Source organism: Osmerus mordax, chromosome 22 (assembly GCF_038355195.1).
Source record: "Osmerus mordax isolate fOsmMor3 chromosome 22, fOsmMor3.pri, whole genome shotgun sequence".
In the NCBI taxonomy this organism is placed as follows: Eukaryota; Metazoa; Chordata; class Actinopteri; order Osmeriformes; family Osmeridae; genus Osmerus; species Osmerus mordax.
In genome coordinates, this window is record NC_090071.1 from 837,957 (window position 1) to 856,009 (window position 18,053).

General features: G+C 47.2%; 3 protein-coding genes across 7 annotated transcripts; 1 reads left to right on the top strand and 2 right to left on the bottom strand.

Moving 5' to 3' along the window:
* Positions 1–1,756: 1,756 nt before the first annotated feature.
* LOC136966348 (calcipressin-1-like) lies at positions 1,757–11,324 on the top strand. 4 transcript variants are annotated; one of them, XM_067260841.1, is made up of 5 exons: positions 2,095–2,190; positions 8,110–8,230; positions 9,140–9,313; positions 9,656–9,815; positions 9,958–11,324. In XM_067260841.1, the coding sequence occupies exons 2-5, from the start codon at positions 8,144–8,146 to the stop codon at positions 10,134–10,136; spliced, it is 600 nt and encodes a 199-aa protein (XP_067116942.1). In that variant the 5' UTR covers positions 2,095–2,190; positions 8,110–8,143; the 3' UTR covers positions 10,137–11,324. The 4 variants fall into 4 exon arrangements, with proteins under 4 accessions (XP_067116938.1, XP_067116942.1, XP_067116941.1 ...); XM_067260840.1 differs by lacking the exon at positions 2,095–2,190 and adding an exon at positions 7,526–7,905; XM_067260837.1 differs by lacking the exon at positions 8,110–8,230 and having other exon boundaries at positions 1,757–2,190.
* Positions 11,325–12,896: 1,572 nt separating this feature from the next.
* LOC136965871 (small integral membrane protein 11-like) lies at positions 12,897–14,899 on the bottom strand. The gene is made up of 3 exons (XM_067260155.1): positions 14,784–14,899; positions 13,770–13,966; positions 12,897–13,099 (listed from the first exon to the last, which is right to left on the bottom strand). Exons 1-2 carry the CDS (start codon positions 14,796–14,798, stop codon positions 13,778–13,780), a joined length of 204 nt encoding a protein of 67 aa, XP_067116256.1. The 5' UTR covers positions 14,799–14,899; the 3' UTR covers positions 12,897–13,099; positions 13,770–13,777.
* Positions 14,900–14,971: 72 nt separating this feature from the next.
* On the bottom strand, positions 14,972–18,027 carry gpalpp1 (GPALPP motifs containing 1). 2 transcript variants are annotated; one of them, XM_067260153.1, is made up of 7 exons: positions 17,811–18,027; positions 17,517–17,658; positions 17,254–17,343; positions 16,892–17,150; positions 16,572–16,736; positions 16,160–16,261; positions 14,972–15,774 (listed from the first exon to the last, which is right to left on the bottom strand). In XM_067260153.1, the coding sequence occupies exons 1-7, from the start codon at positions 17,890–17,892 to the stop codon at positions 15,556–15,558; spliced, it is 1,059 nt and encodes a 352-aa protein (XP_067116254.1). In that variant the 5' UTR covers positions 17,893–18,027; the 3' UTR covers positions 14,972–15,555. The 2 variants fall into 2 exon arrangements, with proteins under 2 accessions (XP_067116254.1, XP_067116255.1); XM_067260154.1 differs by having other exon boundaries at positions 17,550–17,658; positions 17,811–18,013.
* Between the last annotated feature and the right edge of the window lie 26 nt (positions 18,028–18,053).

Here is an 18,053-nt window from a genome sequence, read left to right on the forward strand (position 1 = left end):
AGACTGCCTTCCCGCCCTGTAGGTGTACCGTCACCATTTCCTGAGTGCTTTAAGTTACAGATGAACTGGTTGCGTGATTGGTTGACGGGTGGTTTGATTGACAGCTATGATCTGATGCTTCGGTGTTGGAGTTCCGTGCCCGGTGAACGGCCAAGCTTCCGGATGCTCCAGATCAGCCTGGTTCAGCTGAGGGGATCAGAGGCGCGGCTCAGCCCCGCCCAGGACCCTCTCAGCCCCGCCCAGGGCCCTCTCAGCCCCGCCCAGGACCCTCTCAGCCCCGCCCAGGGCCCTCTCAGCCCCGCCCAGGGCCCTCTCAGCCCCGCCCAGGACCCTCTCAGCCCCGCCCAGGACCCTCTCAGCCCCGCCCAGGGCCCTCTCAGCCCCGCCCAGGGCCCTCTCAGCCCCGCCCAGGACCCTCTCAGCCCCGCCCAGGGCCCTCTCAGCCCCGCCCAGGGCCCTCTCAGCCCCGCCCAGGACCCTCTCAGCCCCGCCCAGGACCCTCTCAGCCCCGCCCAGGACCCTCTCAGCCCCGCCCAGTATCGGTTTGCAGGCCACGTCAACCAGGCCTACCAGGAGGACGGTGAGTACATAGAAATACAGGCAACACTTTACTACCATGCAACTGCATAAAAATACATTTAAAAAGTAAAGCGAGGCATTGTTCGTGAAAAGCCTCAGAAGAAAGGGAATGACCACCACAACCTTAACTCAACAGTTCAGTACGGTGTATTGCTATTGGTCTCTTGTGTTATTGTCTCCAGAAGCGGACTGCATCACAGTAGACGAGGATGAAGGCACAAGGCTAGGCCTAACTCACGTGGTCAGTGATGAAGGACTAAACTACCTGATGTTTAGAGTGGACGGGCCGGGAGAGGAGACCGATGGAACTAAACCCTGCTAGCCGAAGAGGATAGCTTAGTGGTTAGAGCATTGCAGATGAAGAGGTTGCAAGTTCATATCCCTCCCTGGTACTATGTGTCTTGGGGTCTGCTAATGAACACATGATATGTGATGTGAATCCCTGCCAGAGGACTGGTATTACTAACAATGGGCCAGAGATTTTATGATTGTCATTTATGATTCAGGAATTTTGCACAGACATGCTGTCATGGGTTTTTTACATGGTTTTATTTTTTATTTTTTGCTACGTAAAACTTAAATCTTACAATGAATTAATCAACAATTGTCGTGGTTATCTGTTGTTTTCTATACTTTAGTAATATTGATACATGAGTATGTGTCTGTCCTTAAATATCTCGCAAACTGGACACTGTTAAGTGTGAAACATGGTGGGTGTATGGGTCAGGACCAAAGGACGTGCGGGGAAGCACGTTGGTGAAGTTGTTTGGACTCGACAAATAAATAAAAGTATATTTGAGACAATATAAAAGGAGCAGATGGTGAACAGGCAAGGAGACTGCCTAAGATACTGAGGTCAGTATTCTGTAGATTCTGACATCCGTTTTCGCATCCTTCGTTCTGTGCTGTAAAAATAGTGTGCATAGGAGACAACTAACGTTAAATCTATGACTGAGGTTGTTGTACAATGTCTATTAATATAATTATGACAATATCGCTGTTGGCATTGGGTAGAAAGAAATGCTGATCTAATCTGCCTTAGATCAGATTTCAAAGAATAGGATAAATATATTTATTTAAAAAGGAAACCGTCGTGTTTTGTTCGGCGTGACTTTTATTTTGACACGTATCCATAATGCGCTAAAGGAAGTTAGGTAGTTTACTGAGGCTCGGATACTTCTCGAGGCTAGCTAGCTGGGCATTCAATAAGGTTAATACGGATTAACCGATTATATTACATTACATTTAGCTTCTTTATGTGCCACACAAATAAATATTCATTAATGACGCATCGAGTGTTGGCGGAATATCAAGGTGTATCTTTAGTAAAGGGTCCTTCCACTTGATGATAGTCTGCTAGCTAGCTCTGATTTAGTTAGGTAATGCTGGCAAGAGCTTTGATTCAACCCTCGTTTAAATTAATCTAGCCAGCTAGCGACGACAGCTAAGAAATTCTCGATATTGTACCAATTAATCAAAAACACGAGGCCAGTCATGCAGCAAACAGAGAAAAGTGGCGAAGCGACCATGGATGTTCAGTTTACCGACCTCCCGAACGCTCTAATAGCGTGCAAAGTCACCGAGGATGTTTTCAATGACCAGAGTCTGAAGGTAAGCCAATGATCAGTCAAAATATTAAGTTTAATTTAAATGTCATTGGTTTAAATGTTTTGTCCAGTTCATATCTGTTGTGTCAAACTAGCGTGTTGCATTGTTGGTTAAGTTTGCTATTTATGTGTCTCTTCTCTATCCCGTAATATGGAGAATAATGCTAGCTAGCTATCACTGTAAGCTTGTGCTTAACTAGAATATTTGGTCATGCTGTCAAAGTAACAGTTACCGGTATTTTAATCAACTTCCTAATGCAGCAGCCTATTTTAACAGCGTCGAGGCCTGATTGACTCGCTTACAGGTGTTTCCATTTTTCATTTACCTTGTGTAATTCGAGGGATTCTACAGTTATTTTGTCCTTGGCCAGCTTGACGAAATATTGCTTTCTATTCACCTAGCTACTGCTGTAACTGGTATCTAGTGTATCAGTGAAGACACACAGTGAAGTCTAGTGGATCCACTCTTAAACGATTTGTTCCTGCAAGACCCGCATGGAAACAGTTTAGTTCCTTTCCCAGGTTGCATATAATAGGGGTCGGAACAATTCAATCAGCAAGATAGTTTCCTTTCCAACATAGGAAATGGGATGATACGAATAAACAAGCTATAAGTCCTACTAGCTAGGTTGTCTGGATCCTATTTTCTGTATTCTCTCAGTTAATATGGTGATTAAACATCAGACTCACTTTCAGAGAATTTCTTCTTGGTTCTTAAATTACACAGCAGCTTGTGTTCGTGTTAGCTGTGTCTCAGTCATGTGTATGCAGGGTGATGTGTCACCATCTCGTTTGTAAAGCTAGTATTTGACGTGAGGACTGATGGGCCTGGTTATGCTTCTTAATCTTACGTGAGTCATTGTGGTAAGAAAGCTGTTTTCTGAACAACAATGTAAAAGATGGAAAGTTGGCATCACATGAACAGTTAGGAGCTTTGAGAAAGCTGGAGGGAATTGGGAACACCAGCCAAGGCCTGAAGGCTACATAGTTCAGTGTTTTACAAATAATAAAATGAATACACAGTTTGTGTGCCAATTTATTGGACACTGGATTCTTTAAATTGTGTTTTATGACATATCCATTGGTCGGTTGAATGATGTCTCAGAAAATACGTTTTGCATAAAACAACAACTATCGATCAGTTTGATCCTCTTAACACAGAAATATGGCGGAAGCACTGTTTGTAGTGGAGCTACAACTGCCAGCGGCCAGTTTGGAGCCTAATCCATGGAAGTGTGAGTGAGACCGATGTCAGCGAAGGGAGACAGTCCTGTCCTGGACAACACCAAACAGATGGTGCCATGTAGGACTAATGACAACAGAAACATTCAGGCTGGTAGGACATCATCCCCCACTCAAACACCTGTGTCCAGGCTGGAATATCATGTGTCCTCTCCCGAGTAACCCTGATCTAGGGGATCAGAATGACGAGAGAGATCTGAAGAGCGTACGTCTCTGGACAGTGTGTACACAACATCGCTTCTCTCCATGTGGGCTAGCCATGTGTTCGGACTCTTCTAACCAAGGTGTTTGACCCCACAGCTTTGGTTGTTGCGGTTGAGCTCTGGTTGTCGTTGTTGAGCTCTGGTTGTCGTTGTTGAGCTCTGGTTGTCGTGGTTGAGCTCTGGTTGTCATGGTTGAGCTCTGGTTGTCATGGTTGAGCTCTGGTTGTCGATGTCGAGCTCTGGTTGTTGTTGTCGAGCTCTGGTTGTCGCGGTTGAGCTCTGGTTGTCGCGGTTGAGCTCTGGTTGTCGGGGTTGAGCTCTGGTTGTCGGGGTTTAGCTCTGGTTGTCGGGGCTGAGCTCTGGTTGTCGGGGCTGAGCTCTGGTTGTCGCGGTTGAGCTCTGGTTGTCGCGGTTGAGCTCTGGTTGTCGCGGGTGAGCTCTGCTTGTCGGGGTTGAGCTCTGCTTGTCGGGGTTGAGCTCTGGTTGTCGGGGTTGAGCAGAGGACACAGGAAGAGCAACAGCTGAGGTCAAAGCACAAAGCATTCTGGGAAACAAACATGACGAAGAGGGCTCACAGTAGAATCATATTTACTCTGTGCTGAATTTGCTGTCATTTTTTGACCTGATAGAAAAGCAGTGGCAGCTCTTAGTTTGGCTGACCCAGTTAAAACGTTCTCACCTGGGATGTGGTGTGTGTGAGAAAATATAGACAGGCCGATCATGCAAAGGGTGCATGCAATTTTCAGTTATTAAACAATTGCACAACCGGTCCTTTCGTCCCTCAATTCAGACTATACAAAACAGGTCGTTATCAAGTTACTAGACGTCCCCTAAATGTTGTTTTTACCCTCGTAATCTTGGTCTGTGAGAATCATTTCACACAGAACTCTGAGTCAGATGCTGAGAGTTAAATAGCAGGCAAGGTTGTCATGGTGAACACAGACACCTGCCATTAGTATGCTTACTGTCAGACATCCAAGCTAACACTTTGCCTCTGACTGTGTGTATTGTTGTCTGTAGTTTTGAGCTCTGGTAGATTGTTCTGGATAACTCTGCTGAGGTACATTTTCCAGTCATATCACACACAGTGACTCAGTATCCAGGCCTGTAATGTGACATGCTGACTAATCATTGAACAGTCAGTAGGGCCTGGAAGAAAACGTGTGAAAAGATGACCCCCCCCCCCCCCTCTTCTCGTTGTTATCTTCAGTCAGCTGAGCGATCATATTACGGAACATTCCATGGTGTGTGTGTGTGTGCTTGTGTACCTAGGAGCGTGCGCGTGTGTGTTTTCTGTTTGTCGTCTGTGTTGACTGTGCCGATGACTCGGTCAAGTGTTTGCCTTCCTCAGAGCTTGTAAATATTGGCCTTCACGTTACGGTTCCACCCCGAGTGATGTAGCCTGTGGTCCCCAGCTTCAGCTAACTGCTTCAGCTGTCCCCCGAACTCTTCCTCTGAATCACCCAGACAGCACAGCTTATCGCCGGGCACAGTCCAGCCCTCATACCACTAGTACCCTCCAGGATTCGATGCACAGCCTTCTTGGTCTCAAAGCTTCCGTGACAGTGCTCAAACCACCAGAGCATCAGGATATAAGCACTCTCATACTGGAAACTCTGACATGCTGTTTACTCTCTGACATATGAACATGCTGATAGGACGAGGCTATGGAGCTAGCCTCGGGCCAGGACAGAAGAGAGACGAGACAGAGAGAGGGGCAAGGACTGACAGAGACCAACTTAGAGAGAGAGAGAGAGGCAGAGAGAGGGGGGCAGAGAGAGAGGGGGGGGGCAGAGAGAGAGAGGGGGGGGCAGAGAGAGAGGGGGGGGCAGAGAGAGAGAGAGGGGCAGAGAGAGAGAGGGGCAGAGAGAGAGAGGGGCAGAGAGAGAGAGGGGCAGAGAGAGAGAGGGGCAGAGAGAGAGAGAGAGACCAACAGGGAGAGGACTCTGAGGGAATGGAAAAATTTAAATATGAAACCAAAACAGGCTGATGGAAAAAATGTAGGGCTGAGAGCACACAGCTGAGAGCACACAGGCACACACACACGCACGCACGCACTCATTCTTTTTAGATCAGGGTTAGGGTGTGCAAAAAGTATATATAAAGGACAGAGATTCACTGAGGACTGAAGGTCTGGAGATGTTTAACATGACCTCCACAGTCTAAAACAAGAGGCTTAGTAGATATCTGGAGATGTTTAACGACCACAAACACGAGCTCTCGCACTCGAATCAAATGAAACCACAGCCACTCTCCGGGGAGCCGCTAAACAGCACTTTCCACACAACACATATTTTCCGTACAGCATCCACACCCAGTACAGTGAACCTGTGGTCTGTCACTCACACAACACCACAACCACACCTGTACTGTGTCCGGGCACAACACTACAACCACACCTGTACTGTGTCCGGGCACTACACTACAACCACACCTGTACTGTGTCCGGGCACAACACTACAACCACACCTGTACTGTGTCCGGGCACAACACTACAACCACACCTGTACTGTGTCCGGGCACAACACTACAACCACACCTGTACTGTGTCCGGGCACAACACTACAACCACACCTGTACTGTGTCCGGGCACAACAACACAACCACACCTGTACTGTGTCCGGGCACAACACTACAACCACACCTGTACTGTGTCCGGGCACAACACTACAACCACACCTGTACTGTGTCCGGGCACAACACTACAACCACACCTGTACTGTGTCCGGGCACAACACCACAACCACACCTGTACTGTGTCCGGGCACAACACCACAACCACACCTGTACTGTGTCTGGGCACAGGAGGCACGTGACAGACACCAAGACTTCAACGCAGAGAGAGCCAGGGGTCTCCATGTGGTGACAGCAAACGATCACATTGTCTCCATGTTTCCACCAGATCCCTCTAACCAAAGCCAGGTGGCAGGGAAAGGGGACACAGTGGTTGAGGTCCTTGAATTATTTTGATGTTGAAGAAATCCGCAGCCTAACCTGACTTTAGAGCAGGGGAGAGCAGACTGACGTCATGCTCTAAAAACACACACTCATTAGCACACACACACACTCGTTAGCACATACACACACACACACACACACACACACATACACTTGATTCCTCAACAACCGGACCAATCTAAAAGAGAGATCCACAAACAATCTAATGAGCTAGACAGGTCACATCATGCTGTCTGGCTGTCCCACAACTGTCCTGGTGAAGTCTGGCGAGCGCACACACACATATACACACATACACACACACACACACACACGTCTGTGCTATTAATACCATCCAGTCATAAAGTGTTATCAAGCCTCCTGCTACATACTTTCCATAAGCCCCTCTCCTTCATCCCTTCCTTTCTCTGTATCTTACCCTCGACTCTCTCTATCATCACAGGCTGTGTGTCTCCTTGTCTTGTGTGCTTCTGTGGTAAATGGGCCACATTGTCCTGAACGTTTTTTATTTGTGTGTTTGTCTGTTTGCATGCGAGTCTATGATCTAGATAGGCTTATTCTCACATATTTTCCATTCAAAACCAGAGAAGAGATTAGTCATGAGAGAGAGGGAGAGGGAGAGAGAGAGAGAGCAGATTAACACGTCAGTCAGTGGAGAGGTGATGTCACTATTTTCCAGCCTCCCTATTCTCTCTCCACCTCTCTCACCTCCATCCCTCTGATTGGTCGGCAGCGGAGGAGGGGGAGGGACTGACTCAGTAAATGAGGGGAATAGAGGAGACCACACCCCCTGCAGCTGAGGTTGGCTCGCAGTGAATGAACGCATGCAGAGAACAAGGAAGAGACGGAGGGAGGAGCCACATCGTGCGTCAGCAGCTCTGATATAAGTAGCTGTTCAGAGAGAGAAGAGAGAAGGAGAGAGAAGAGAGAGTAGTATTAGATGTGTATTTGGGCAGCCAGCCCACATTCTCCCGAAGCTTCTATTGTTGCAACACCAGATTAGACCAGGGCAGGAAGACCGGCTGTAGCAGGGGACTGTGTCAGGAGAGAACGGTGAACCCAGACAAGGTTGTGTGTGTGTGTGTGTGTGTGCTGTCTGGCAGTCTGCACCTCCGAGGGTGCGTCCTGAATGCTAACTCGGCTAACCTAGGACGTGGCTGAGCCGTCTCGGTGCTTAATGCTGTGAGACCTGCTGGAGGGCTGTCTGTGAGACCTGCTGGAGGGCTGTCTGTCAGACCTGCTGGAGGGCTGTCTGTGAGACCTGCTGGAGGGCTGTCTGGGCTGGGCAAGGCTCCCGACTACTGCAGGGGAGAGAGGTAAAAGACACGGAGGACTGGAATCGATCAGGGGAAGAAGAGAGAGAACGCCTAGAAGGACAAACAGGCAAACGGAGAGAGAGAGAGGTGTGTGTTGTTTCGTTAGAGGAGGTTTCTCTCTGGCCTCACCCTGGGGAAGGCCACGCCCCCAAACCCCTGCCACCCCCACCCCTCATCTCGACCTCTGACCTCTCGCATCATCAGTTGGAAAGGCCTGCACCTCTCCAAACTTCCCATCATGCACATCAAGACCACCAAGTGTAACCGCTTCTGCCTGGTCGCCTCGGTGAGCAACCAGGAAGTGTTTGAACGGCCCGAGGCCCAGGTAAGATCACTTCCTGGAGTGCTGGGGGAAGGTGCGTGGCTCGTTAGCGGGCGTCCTGGACCAGAGGACTCTGACGTTGCAGGATCAGAGATGTTCCTCTTTGATAGATTCAAGATGGAGATCTGCCACACTTCCTGTTTCCTGTCCTTTCTGTTCGAGGTGGACCCCCCTATCCTGTCCTCCTTAGTCATCCTCATCACAGGGCCCTAGCACAGGGCCCTAGCACAGGCCCCTAGCACAGGCCCCTAGCACAGGCCCCTAGCACAGGCTCCGTAGTTATCGCTACATGGTTGAAACCTGATTGAAATGTGATGGTAATTCAGGGAGGTGTGTTTTTAATCCCAGAGAGGGGCTTTAATCTGGTCGATCCTCCCTCTGTCATCCTGCTCCTTCAGTCATGCTGCCGCTGGGAGGGGTGGGTGGTGGGCGTTGCCATGGCTACCGACCGGGCCGCTGTGCACTTTAGTTGTTTTATCAGTGAAGAAACTAGTGCTGAGAGAGAGACTACTACAGAGAAGCGCCTGTCTCTCTCTCTCTCTCTCTCTCTCTCTCTCTCTCTCTCTCTCACACACGTCAGCTTGAGGGTATTTTTAGAAAGTAGAATCAAGGATGGAAAAGTGTGTTGAATGACTTGAGTGCTGTGTACAGTGCTGTGTACAGTGCTGTGTTCTGAAAGGTTTGTTTGAGACTTTAATGGCTGTTGGGGTGTGTGTGTGTGTGTGTGTGTGTTCCAGTGGTTAGGCCTCCACAGGAATTATCCTGTGAAGATGGTACAGCTGCAAGATCACAATACCTCCTGTATCAGACTGACTGTAATGTTCTCTCTTTCCCCCCCCCCTCCTCCCCCTGCTCTCCCTCCTCTCCACCCTCCTCCCTCTCCTCCCTCCCTCCCTCCTCCCTCCTCCCCAGGCCAGTTTTGAGTCTCTGTTCCGCTCCTTCCATCCGGACGTGTCCTTCCAGTTCTTTAAGAGTTTCCGTCGTGTGAGGATCAACTTCAGCGACGCCCTGGCCGCGGCTGATGCCCGGCTCCGCCTCCACAAGAGCCACTTCAACGGCAAGGAGATGCGTCTCTACTTTGCTCAGGTATGAGACGCACACTTTGGTCTTGTCGGGCTAAATTCGGAACCTGTAAACTTATAGAAACGAGGAGAAACAGGCTTAATGTTATGGAATAATTCAACCTGAAATTGTTTTGGTCCTCTGTGTTTTGTAGTCTATTGGGAAAACCCCCAATTTACTGTTTTCTCTGTTGTCCTGATCATAAAACTGAACACTGTTGAACACGCTAGTGTGGTGACCTATCCTGAGAATGACACGTTCCATGTAGCTAGAAGATGGTCACCTCATAGACCCTGAAACATTCTGCTGTTCGTTCCACCTCTCACTGTCTTGTCCTTGTTTCTTCCTGCATCCTGCTTCCTGCAGTCCGTCCTTATAGGCAGTCCCCGCCTGGAGCCCCCCAAGCCGGATAAACAGTTCCTGATCTCGCCCCCCGCCTCGCCCCCTGTGGGCTGGAGGCAGGCGCAGGACGCCACACCCGTCATCAACTACGACCTGCTGTGTGCCATCTCCAAGCTAGGCCCAGGTACACACACACGCGTCTCTCACACACACATCTTGCACACACTTCAGCTAGACCTGCGTCCAGCATGCTTTAGTGTTCAGCCGATCACATCATGCTGAAGGGTTCATTTGAGCTGACGTGCGTGCGTGTGTGTGTGCTCCAGGTGAGAAGTACGAGCTGCACACAGGCACCCCCACCACCCCCAGCGTGGTGGTGCACGTGTGCGAGAGCGAGCAGGACAGCTCCGGGGGTGAGGATGACCCTGAGAGCAGCTCCCGCCCCCCTCGCCCCAAAATCATCCAGACACGTCGGCCAGACTTCACCCCCGGCGTCATGCAGTGAGAGGCCGAGCAGAGAGGGGGCGCTCTAACATCCAACATTCATCAAACTTCCCAGGACACCACAGACCTGGGAGTGTGTTTGGGACATGTAATACATCTTCCCCAACTCTAGGGGCAGCGGTGTCCCAAAGCCCTGCTTTTCATGGAGAGAAAGAGAAGGAAGAGAAAGAATCATCTCTTGTTGTGTCACTTTTGTTTGCGTTTTTTTTTAATCTCTTCCGTTTTCCATACGACGGGAATTAGTGACTTGGTAGAGAGAGGGAAAGTGCATCAGAAGTATTTGATAGATTAATGTTTTTACTGTTTTGTAAAATGTCCTCATTTTGCTTTGGTGCTACTTGATTCATCAAGCATGGAGGTCGTAACCTCAAACAGAGGAGTTGCTTGTGTAGATTTTCATTTGAACCTGTAGTCACCTCCCCCCTCGCCCTGTCTAGACTGAGATCACACACGTGTTCATGTAAATAGGTTGTGTCTGTAGACCCTGTGCTGTGCTGTTGTCTTTAGTCCTACTGTTCAACCCTGAGGATCTGTCGTTGACCCCTCAGCGCTCACAACCATGTGGTTCATCTGCCTCACAACCATGTGGTTCATCTGCACACGAGACGACACAGGACAGGGAAGTCCCTGACTGGGATTCAAACGAGTTAGCTAGCTAGCTAGCTAGCTAGCTAGCACTCCTAGGTCATTCAGTCTCCCACTGTAACCTCACGGTTCATCTTACAGCTGTAGAGCATGACGCACTTTACCCCACGCTGCCATATCCTGCTTCAAACTGAGAGGGCGGAGCCAGATGGGCGTTCTGCATGGGGATGTTGACAAACCCGATCATACATGTGCTGGGCTTGTTTAGCTTGAAACTGGCAGCCATTTTGGGGGCTGACATGCATCCATTGTGGCTCTGAACTGTACTTGGATGTATGGGGGTTGTAGTCCATTCCTGCCAGGGACTGTTGGAGTGTGTTCACCGTTTCATAGTAATGGGAGGGATTGTGTAGACGCACTGTGAATGCATGTATTATCACAGCACATGGGAGATGGATCACGCTCCAAGCCCTAACTAGTAGGTAGATATTGCATTTAGCCAATTTAGCTACTTTTGTACTCTGAAACTACTGTTATTTGGAAATTCGTTTTATCTTGAAATAATCTTATGATTTATATCATTAAATAAATACTTAACATCTAACATGTACGGATGTGTCATTTGTTTCATTCTGTGAGATGTCTTATTTCATAACACATATTGTAGCTGCCTCACTTTGTCCAGAATAATAATAATGCATTCATTTAGCAGATTTGTTTATTTTAAGCAAAATCCTTGGGGGATTGAAACCTGCAGTGATTCCAGCCGATCCTCCCAGATGCAGGCAGCCCTGCTGCTGATGTCACTGCTGATGTCACTAGTGGGCACAGAGCTGGCCGCCCCTCTCATAGTGACACTTGGGACATATGAGAAGCCAAATCAAATCAGGAAACTGATATATTTATATATATATATATTTATATATATATAAATATATGACTTCATATATGAGCTGACTTATAGGGAAGTCAGGTGGCTGAGCGGTTAGGGAGTCGGGCTAGTAATCTGAAGGTTACCGGTTCGATTCCTGGCTGTGCCAATGACGTTGTGTCCTTGGCAAGGCACTTCACCCTACTTGCCTCAGGGAGAATGTCCCTGTACTTACTGTAAGTCGCTCTGGATAAGAGCGTCTGCTAAATGACTAATTGTAGTTGCTCTTTACCAGATGGACTTTTTAGTCCATCTGGTAAAGAGTTGTCATGACAGCTGTGTTCATGAGCATGTAACAAGAAATTGATAGTTTTCGTACAGTTAAGAGTAAATTGTAATTCTCCTCTTGCAGACATCAGCAGGCAGTTGCTAGATGTGATAGTGTACAGAGATTAGTTTAATGCAGTATTATTACAAATGTAATATTGAATTTCAATATTCAATATTACATCCATCCATCCATGGATGGATGGATGGATGGATGTAATATTGAATTTGATCCATACTATTGGACAACTGGTCTACTGGATTATCCAAGAGGATTAGTGTCGGTATCCACATTACAACATTCCTATTAGACCAGTTGGGTTATAGCTCAGTAGTGGAGCATTTGCTGGTAGATCAGAAAGTCCCAGGCTCAAAACCCCCAGTCGATGAAGATTTGAGTAAAAGCCTATTGTATATGTACAAAACACAGCTATTGTGATGTCTCTGCTTCCCCCTTGAGGTGTACTTTGGTATTACCTATCACTTGATAATGTGTTACTGCAACCATTTTACATCTACATTTAGTCATTTAGCAGATGCTCTTATCCAGAGCAACTTACAGTAAGTACAGGGACATTCTCCCCGAGGCAAGTAGGGTGAAGTCTTTTTAAATGTCTGACTGCAACAACAATGTTGGATGTTGGATCTATTCAACATGAGATAAGTCCAGGGTCGGCTACCGAAATGGAATGCTGTGCCGCCTCCAAAAATAATTTTGTTAAAGTATAAATAAGAAATACTGGCATTGGCTATAAATTAAATATGCTAAATGCTGCTAAATGACTAAATGTAAATATCAAGATGGCTACACTTTCCTGCAGAATATGCAGGTCTGCTCTTATTTTGACTCATACATACTTTGTAAATGCGTGCCCCCCTTGTGAAAAAGAAATGCCCCCCCATTTAGGAGTCGAGTCTGAATAAGTCACCAAACTGTCTGTCAACACTAGCTACAAGAAAAACAGTACTGAACCAGGGTACAAAAATGAGTGTTTATTTACAAACAGAAAAGGTGTTGCAGCCCACATTTGTCTAAAAAAGTAACAGCTAAAAGTCTGATGTGTTGTCATCACAGGTATTGTCCAACAGGAAGTGATCAGACCTTCTTCCAGGAACAGACAATTGGAGTTCTGCTTTAGTCTTGGTGTGTGCGGCCTTCTCCATGCCACCCAGGGTGGTTGCTGGGGTGACAGAGAGAGGACAAGGTCATTCAGCTGAACTGCCATCAGACCACACAGTATGTGACCGCCTGCCTTCCTGTCCCTAACCTGATGTTAGTTTCCTCCAGGATCACAATGACTCGTATTGAGTCTTGTTGCTCTTGTTGGTTAGTTGTAACGGTTTCAAATTCTTGTACTCGCTGTGAATTATTTTACTGTTGATTGTTTTTTCTACAGGTACACTCTTGCACTCTTGTGGGGAGTTTCATGTTGTTCAATTGTAACTTGTTTAACTGCATGCTCTTGTGGTTCTTCCCTTTGGCACTTATTTGGTTTTTCCACAATGTATGCTTCATGTTTTGGCTGCTCGCAATGTTTGGGGCTATCTCGTTGTTATGATCAGTGACCTATGCTCTTTTGTAAAGCTCTCTCTTGGAAGTCGCTTGGATAAAAGCATCTGCTAAATGCATAAATGTAAATCAAACCCTGGACCAACTACACCAACAGGGTGACAATGAGGACCAACTGCACCAACCTGAGTGGCTCAGACAGCTGAAATCAGCTCCAATCAATTACAGATGAAAAACAAAGCTGTCATCATCACCTGCCAATTTACTTTAGTTTGTAATGCGACACACCAACAAATTCTCTTTCTCCCACCCTCTCCCTTCCCCCTTGGTCTCTCTCACACCTGTTTTGTCAGTCATCCTTCTTGTTATCTAAGAGCTCCTGTGTCTGCTGGGCAAGCCGTTTTTTCTCCTCCAACTCGCGCTTATTGGCTGCTTCTAGCTTGTTGGTCTGGTAGATCTTCACAGCCGCGAACCCCAGACACAGCAGGATCGTCTTGGCAGCTAGGATATAGAAGAGCAACGGGATGTTGTCTAAAGCCTGAGGAGAGAAAGAGAGTCGTCAAGAAGATCACAGGCACGGAGAGGAGAAGCATGAGTGATGTTTCATTTGTGTGAGTATGGAAAAACCTAATGCTTGGCCTACTTTCAACTTGTCTTCATTCCCTGCTTGGTGACCAAAATATCACAACCTGACCTCCAACCCCGATTTTCCTTCCTTGCTTATTAAAGCATGTGGAACTCTCTAAATAGAACACCCGGATGGACTTAAATAGGCCTACCACACTACACTTCCACCTAGAAAAGTCTGAAACAGCTGAGCGTATCATTTAGAGGGGGGTAGGGTCACTCACACTCTCAAAGAACAGCTGCGTGTTTGCTTCAGGCCTCGGAGCGAGGACATTGTCTTATGCGTCACTCAAAGGCTTAATCATAATTTGCTTTTCAAAAACAAATTCTGATTCTTAACGTAATCGTCAACTTTAATATGGTCATTGGCTGACGTTACAACTGTTTCTTTGGAATGTCATATTTGCGTAGCCCATCACAAAGTTATAACTAATAAGTTGCGATTCCCTTATTTAACGGTACTTTGATTTAGCGTTTATTAATTTAACATGTAAAGCAAATAATGATCTGCCGGGACAATGTCAAGCCTACGTACTATATCATCATACAGATGCATAAAATAATATTTGCGATTTGCTTGCACTGCTCCATAGTCCACACCGGAAGGCGACCACTCCGTTCAAAGGAGCAAAGTAGAATTTCGAATAAATTGACAGAAGGCATTCGTCGAGATATCAGTAGTTCCGGTGAAAACATAAAATACGTTTATGTGTGAAATCATGACGTACCTTCCAATTGATCATGTCGATGGCTGAGTAAAACCCCGATCGTGTACGATTGTCCACGAGTGTGTTGATTCACGGTTGCAGTAGTCCACAGCTACCCCGGTTGTAGTTTTAAACCAATAGCGGCGTAGTGACGTATTCGTATTCCTCCTTGGTACCGCCCAATATTAGTTCGTTTTACATTTTTCAGATACATTTATTTGAAAAGAAATGCACAACAGCAAGGAAATATTTCGCTAAATATGGAAAAGAAGCAAAAACTAAACACATGAATAATATAAACGTCACTATTACAAAATCAACACAAGGTACTTAACCAACTATTATATGACCAAGAAATTGTTTTTGCTCTACTAGCATTCCTTGGTGCATGCCACAGTTCTCTAGCGTGAGTGTTGCTGTTCATAGAGTCCCTGTGTTCCACATATGCCTGATTTTAGGACACAGCCCTGTTGTAAACACGGTTTCCCCCTGAGCAGTGGAAGCAGACACCATGTACAAGAAGGCAGCAGATTAAAATGTCTGTCCAGACCACATTCCCACAGGTGATGGATATTACAAGTTATGTAAAAAAAAAAAAAGAAGTCAATCAAAATGGCCCCTGTCTCTTCTGAATGGCTGGTTGAAAACTGGCTCCTGGTCGCTTGTCTCCCGTCCGACACTACAACGCAGAGCCCAGGGCCCTGGCTGTGGAGCACCCAGGAGGGCCCTGGCTGTGGAGCACCCAGGAGGGCCCTGGCTGTGGAGCACCCAGGAGGGCCTTGGCTGTCCTCCTTCACAGGAACATGCGGTCTTGGCTGTGGGAGAAGCGTGTGTTCAGCTCCTGGGACTTCTTCAGCAAGCGCTGCTTCTGCGCCTCGTCGAAGCGGTTCACCTGGAGGTCGTTGTCCCGGTCGAAAGCCCGTCGCTCCACCACCTTGTTGCCCTCCTCCTCCGCCTTCCTCTTCATCTTCTTCTTGTGAAGGTTGATCAGAGACTCGCCACGCTTGGATTCCTAACCGTGGGAGAGGAGGGAGGAACTCTCTTAGGACGTACTCATGAACATGCGAAGATTCCTACAGCTGAACACTCATTTAGATCCTGTCAAGTTGGTAACTGTATGAGTTATTAGTGCTTCACATAAGCAGGTGATAAGGCTGGACACCAATCTAACTAGACTGGTCACAAAATACACAATAGACACTCACAGGTCTTTTGAGGCTGTCGAGAAAAGAGAACAAAATAATATTCTGATCCTTGATTCTCTGCTGTACTTTCTGCACAGATGTCGTTTTGGATAAATAAATAAATAGAAAACGTCTTGAAAATGAATACTAAGGTGAAATGTCGGCGGCCGGACTGAAAGTCGAGATGGAGCAGGCTACCGTGACAACACTCACGTTGTACTGGGACACCTTGTCGGCGAGCTGCAAGTCCTTCTGGGATAGCTGTGGGGTGTCGACCTCCTCTTCCTCGCCGCGCTTCTTCTTCTCCTGACGCTCCTATTGGTCGAAACAAGAAAGGGGGAGACACAGAAAGGAGAGAGTATTTACAGAATATTATAAAACATTTATGAAGATTATTTCTGTCAGAATTCAGTTTATATTGTAAGAGTGTGTGAGCTACGTACAAATTCTACAATAACAGACAGTTGTTATATACAGCATCTATTCTATCTCTCATCTCTCTTTCATATATAATATACACGCACACATTATGTATAAACTTATGAAGGAGACTCCTGTCTGATTGTGGTTGACATTCTCTCTCTCTAGGTGGGATGGATGTGCGAGGACCCAGCAGCATTCCTACCCTGGCTTTGCGCTCCCTGTCGGCGGGGGTGTCGGTCCACACGGAGCGGTCCTTGTTCGCAGGCCCAGACTTCTTCTTGAAGGTGCGGGCGCCCAGACCGATGTGCTGCAGCTCTGGAGGAAGCTCCATCATCCAGGCCTCTCTGGCCAGTTCCTCCGGACCCTCCTGTCAACACGCAACAACACCACCTGACCTTTGACCCGGAAACACTCTGTCCCCCTCCCCTCAGCCGAGCAGGATGGAGAGCCTCAGCTGTTTACATGGAGCGGAAACTGGTACAACCGTAGTGACAAACGAGTACTATAGATCACGATGCTTACGTCTCCTTTTGTCAGTTTGTCCTTCATCTTCTGTGCTCTACGCTCAAAGTCAAGCGCTACTGAGGCCTGGACAGCCCCGCAGGCTGGCATGGGCCCAATCACATCCTCCTCTCCTTCATCGCTGCTAGACTGGCTGGCTGTGTAGCCTGGTGGGAGGGCAGGTCCAGAGACACCGTCATCATCATCATCTTCTTCTTCATCATCATCATCTGCTTGTCTGCGAAATCCAGGAGGTAAGGCTGGTCCTAACACCGAGAGCCTACCAAAGAGAGACTGAGTTAATCACAGCTTTGTCATTTGTATTAATCAACATGATTGAAAAGCAATTTGTTTAGGCCACCCGTGTTCCCCCTGAATGTTACCTCTCTGGGGAACCTGCGTTGTCCTGGAAACCAGGAGGAAGAGCGGGGCCAAAGAAACCTTCCTCTTCCTCCTCTACTCTGCGCTTTTTCCTTCAAGTAAACAAAAACGTACATTTAATAGACATTTTGATATTTAAAAAGGGATGCGTGTCCAACGATAACAGAGAATTTCAGACATTGTGACCTAGCTTTTTTATTAGTGGCCTCTAGGGTAGATATTTTGGGTCTCATCTAACAAAGTTTATATCCTGAAGCTGAATTACTCTGCGGAGGGTCCATGTCCCGTTGCCACAAACCTGCCGCCCGCCTTGGACCTTTTGAACACAACTTCCTCCTGCTCGCTGTCGTCTGAAGAACTCGAGGACGTCCCTGCTTTATAACCGGGAGGCAGCGCTGGACCTGCGACTGGCAAAGTACAAGACAAGATATATACAGAGAAAAGAAAAACAGAAAGTCTGAAAAATCTGCGTAAGGTTTTTAGCAGTGTTGTTAATATTATACGCCAAAACACGGTGTGGTAGACGAAGCTGATAATATTGCTCGCTATTCATACTTACACCCTTCATCGTCTGAGTTGTCTTCACTGCTTTTCCTGAACATCGGAGGCAATGCCGGACCAATAATATCATCATCTGACATGATCGCTAAACTTATATTACGAATATTAGTTGAAAGCGAGGGGGAAAAAACAGTTTTCAAAACCCAGTTCAGCTTGATATTCGCCTATGGACTCCTTGACCCTTATCCCCGGAAGTAATTTTTTTTTATCCAACAAATACATCCGGGTTAATATTATGTGC

Excerpts from the sequence above, each read along its gene's own strand:
- LOC136966348 (XM_067260837.1), top strand. The coding sequence starts at position 2,074 with ATGCAGCAAACAGAGAAAAGTGGCGAAGCGACCATGGATGTTCAGTTT. Across the intron at positions 2,191-9,139 it reads TCAATGACCAGAGTCTGAAG|GCCAGTTTTGAGTCTCTGTT; the intron begins GTAAGCCAATGA and ends CCTCCTCCCCAG. Across the intron at positions 9,314-9,655 it reads TGCGTCTCTACTTTGCTCAG|TCCGTCCTTATAGGCAGTCC; the intron begins GTATGAGACGCA and ends TGCTTCCTGCAG.
- gpalpp1 (XM_067260153.1), bottom strand. The coding sequence starts at position 17,892 with ATGTCAGATGATGATATTATTGGTCCGGCATTGCCTCCGATGTTCAGG. Across the intron at positions 17,344-17,516 it reads GGACATGGACCCTCCGCAGA|GAAAAAGCGCAGAGTAGAGG; the intron begins GTAATTCAGCTT and ends GTTTACTTGAAG. Across the intron at positions 15,775-16,159 it reads ACAAGGTGTCCCAGTACAAC|GAATCCAAGCGTGGCGAGTC; the intron begins GTGAGTGTTGTC and ends TCCCACGGTTAG.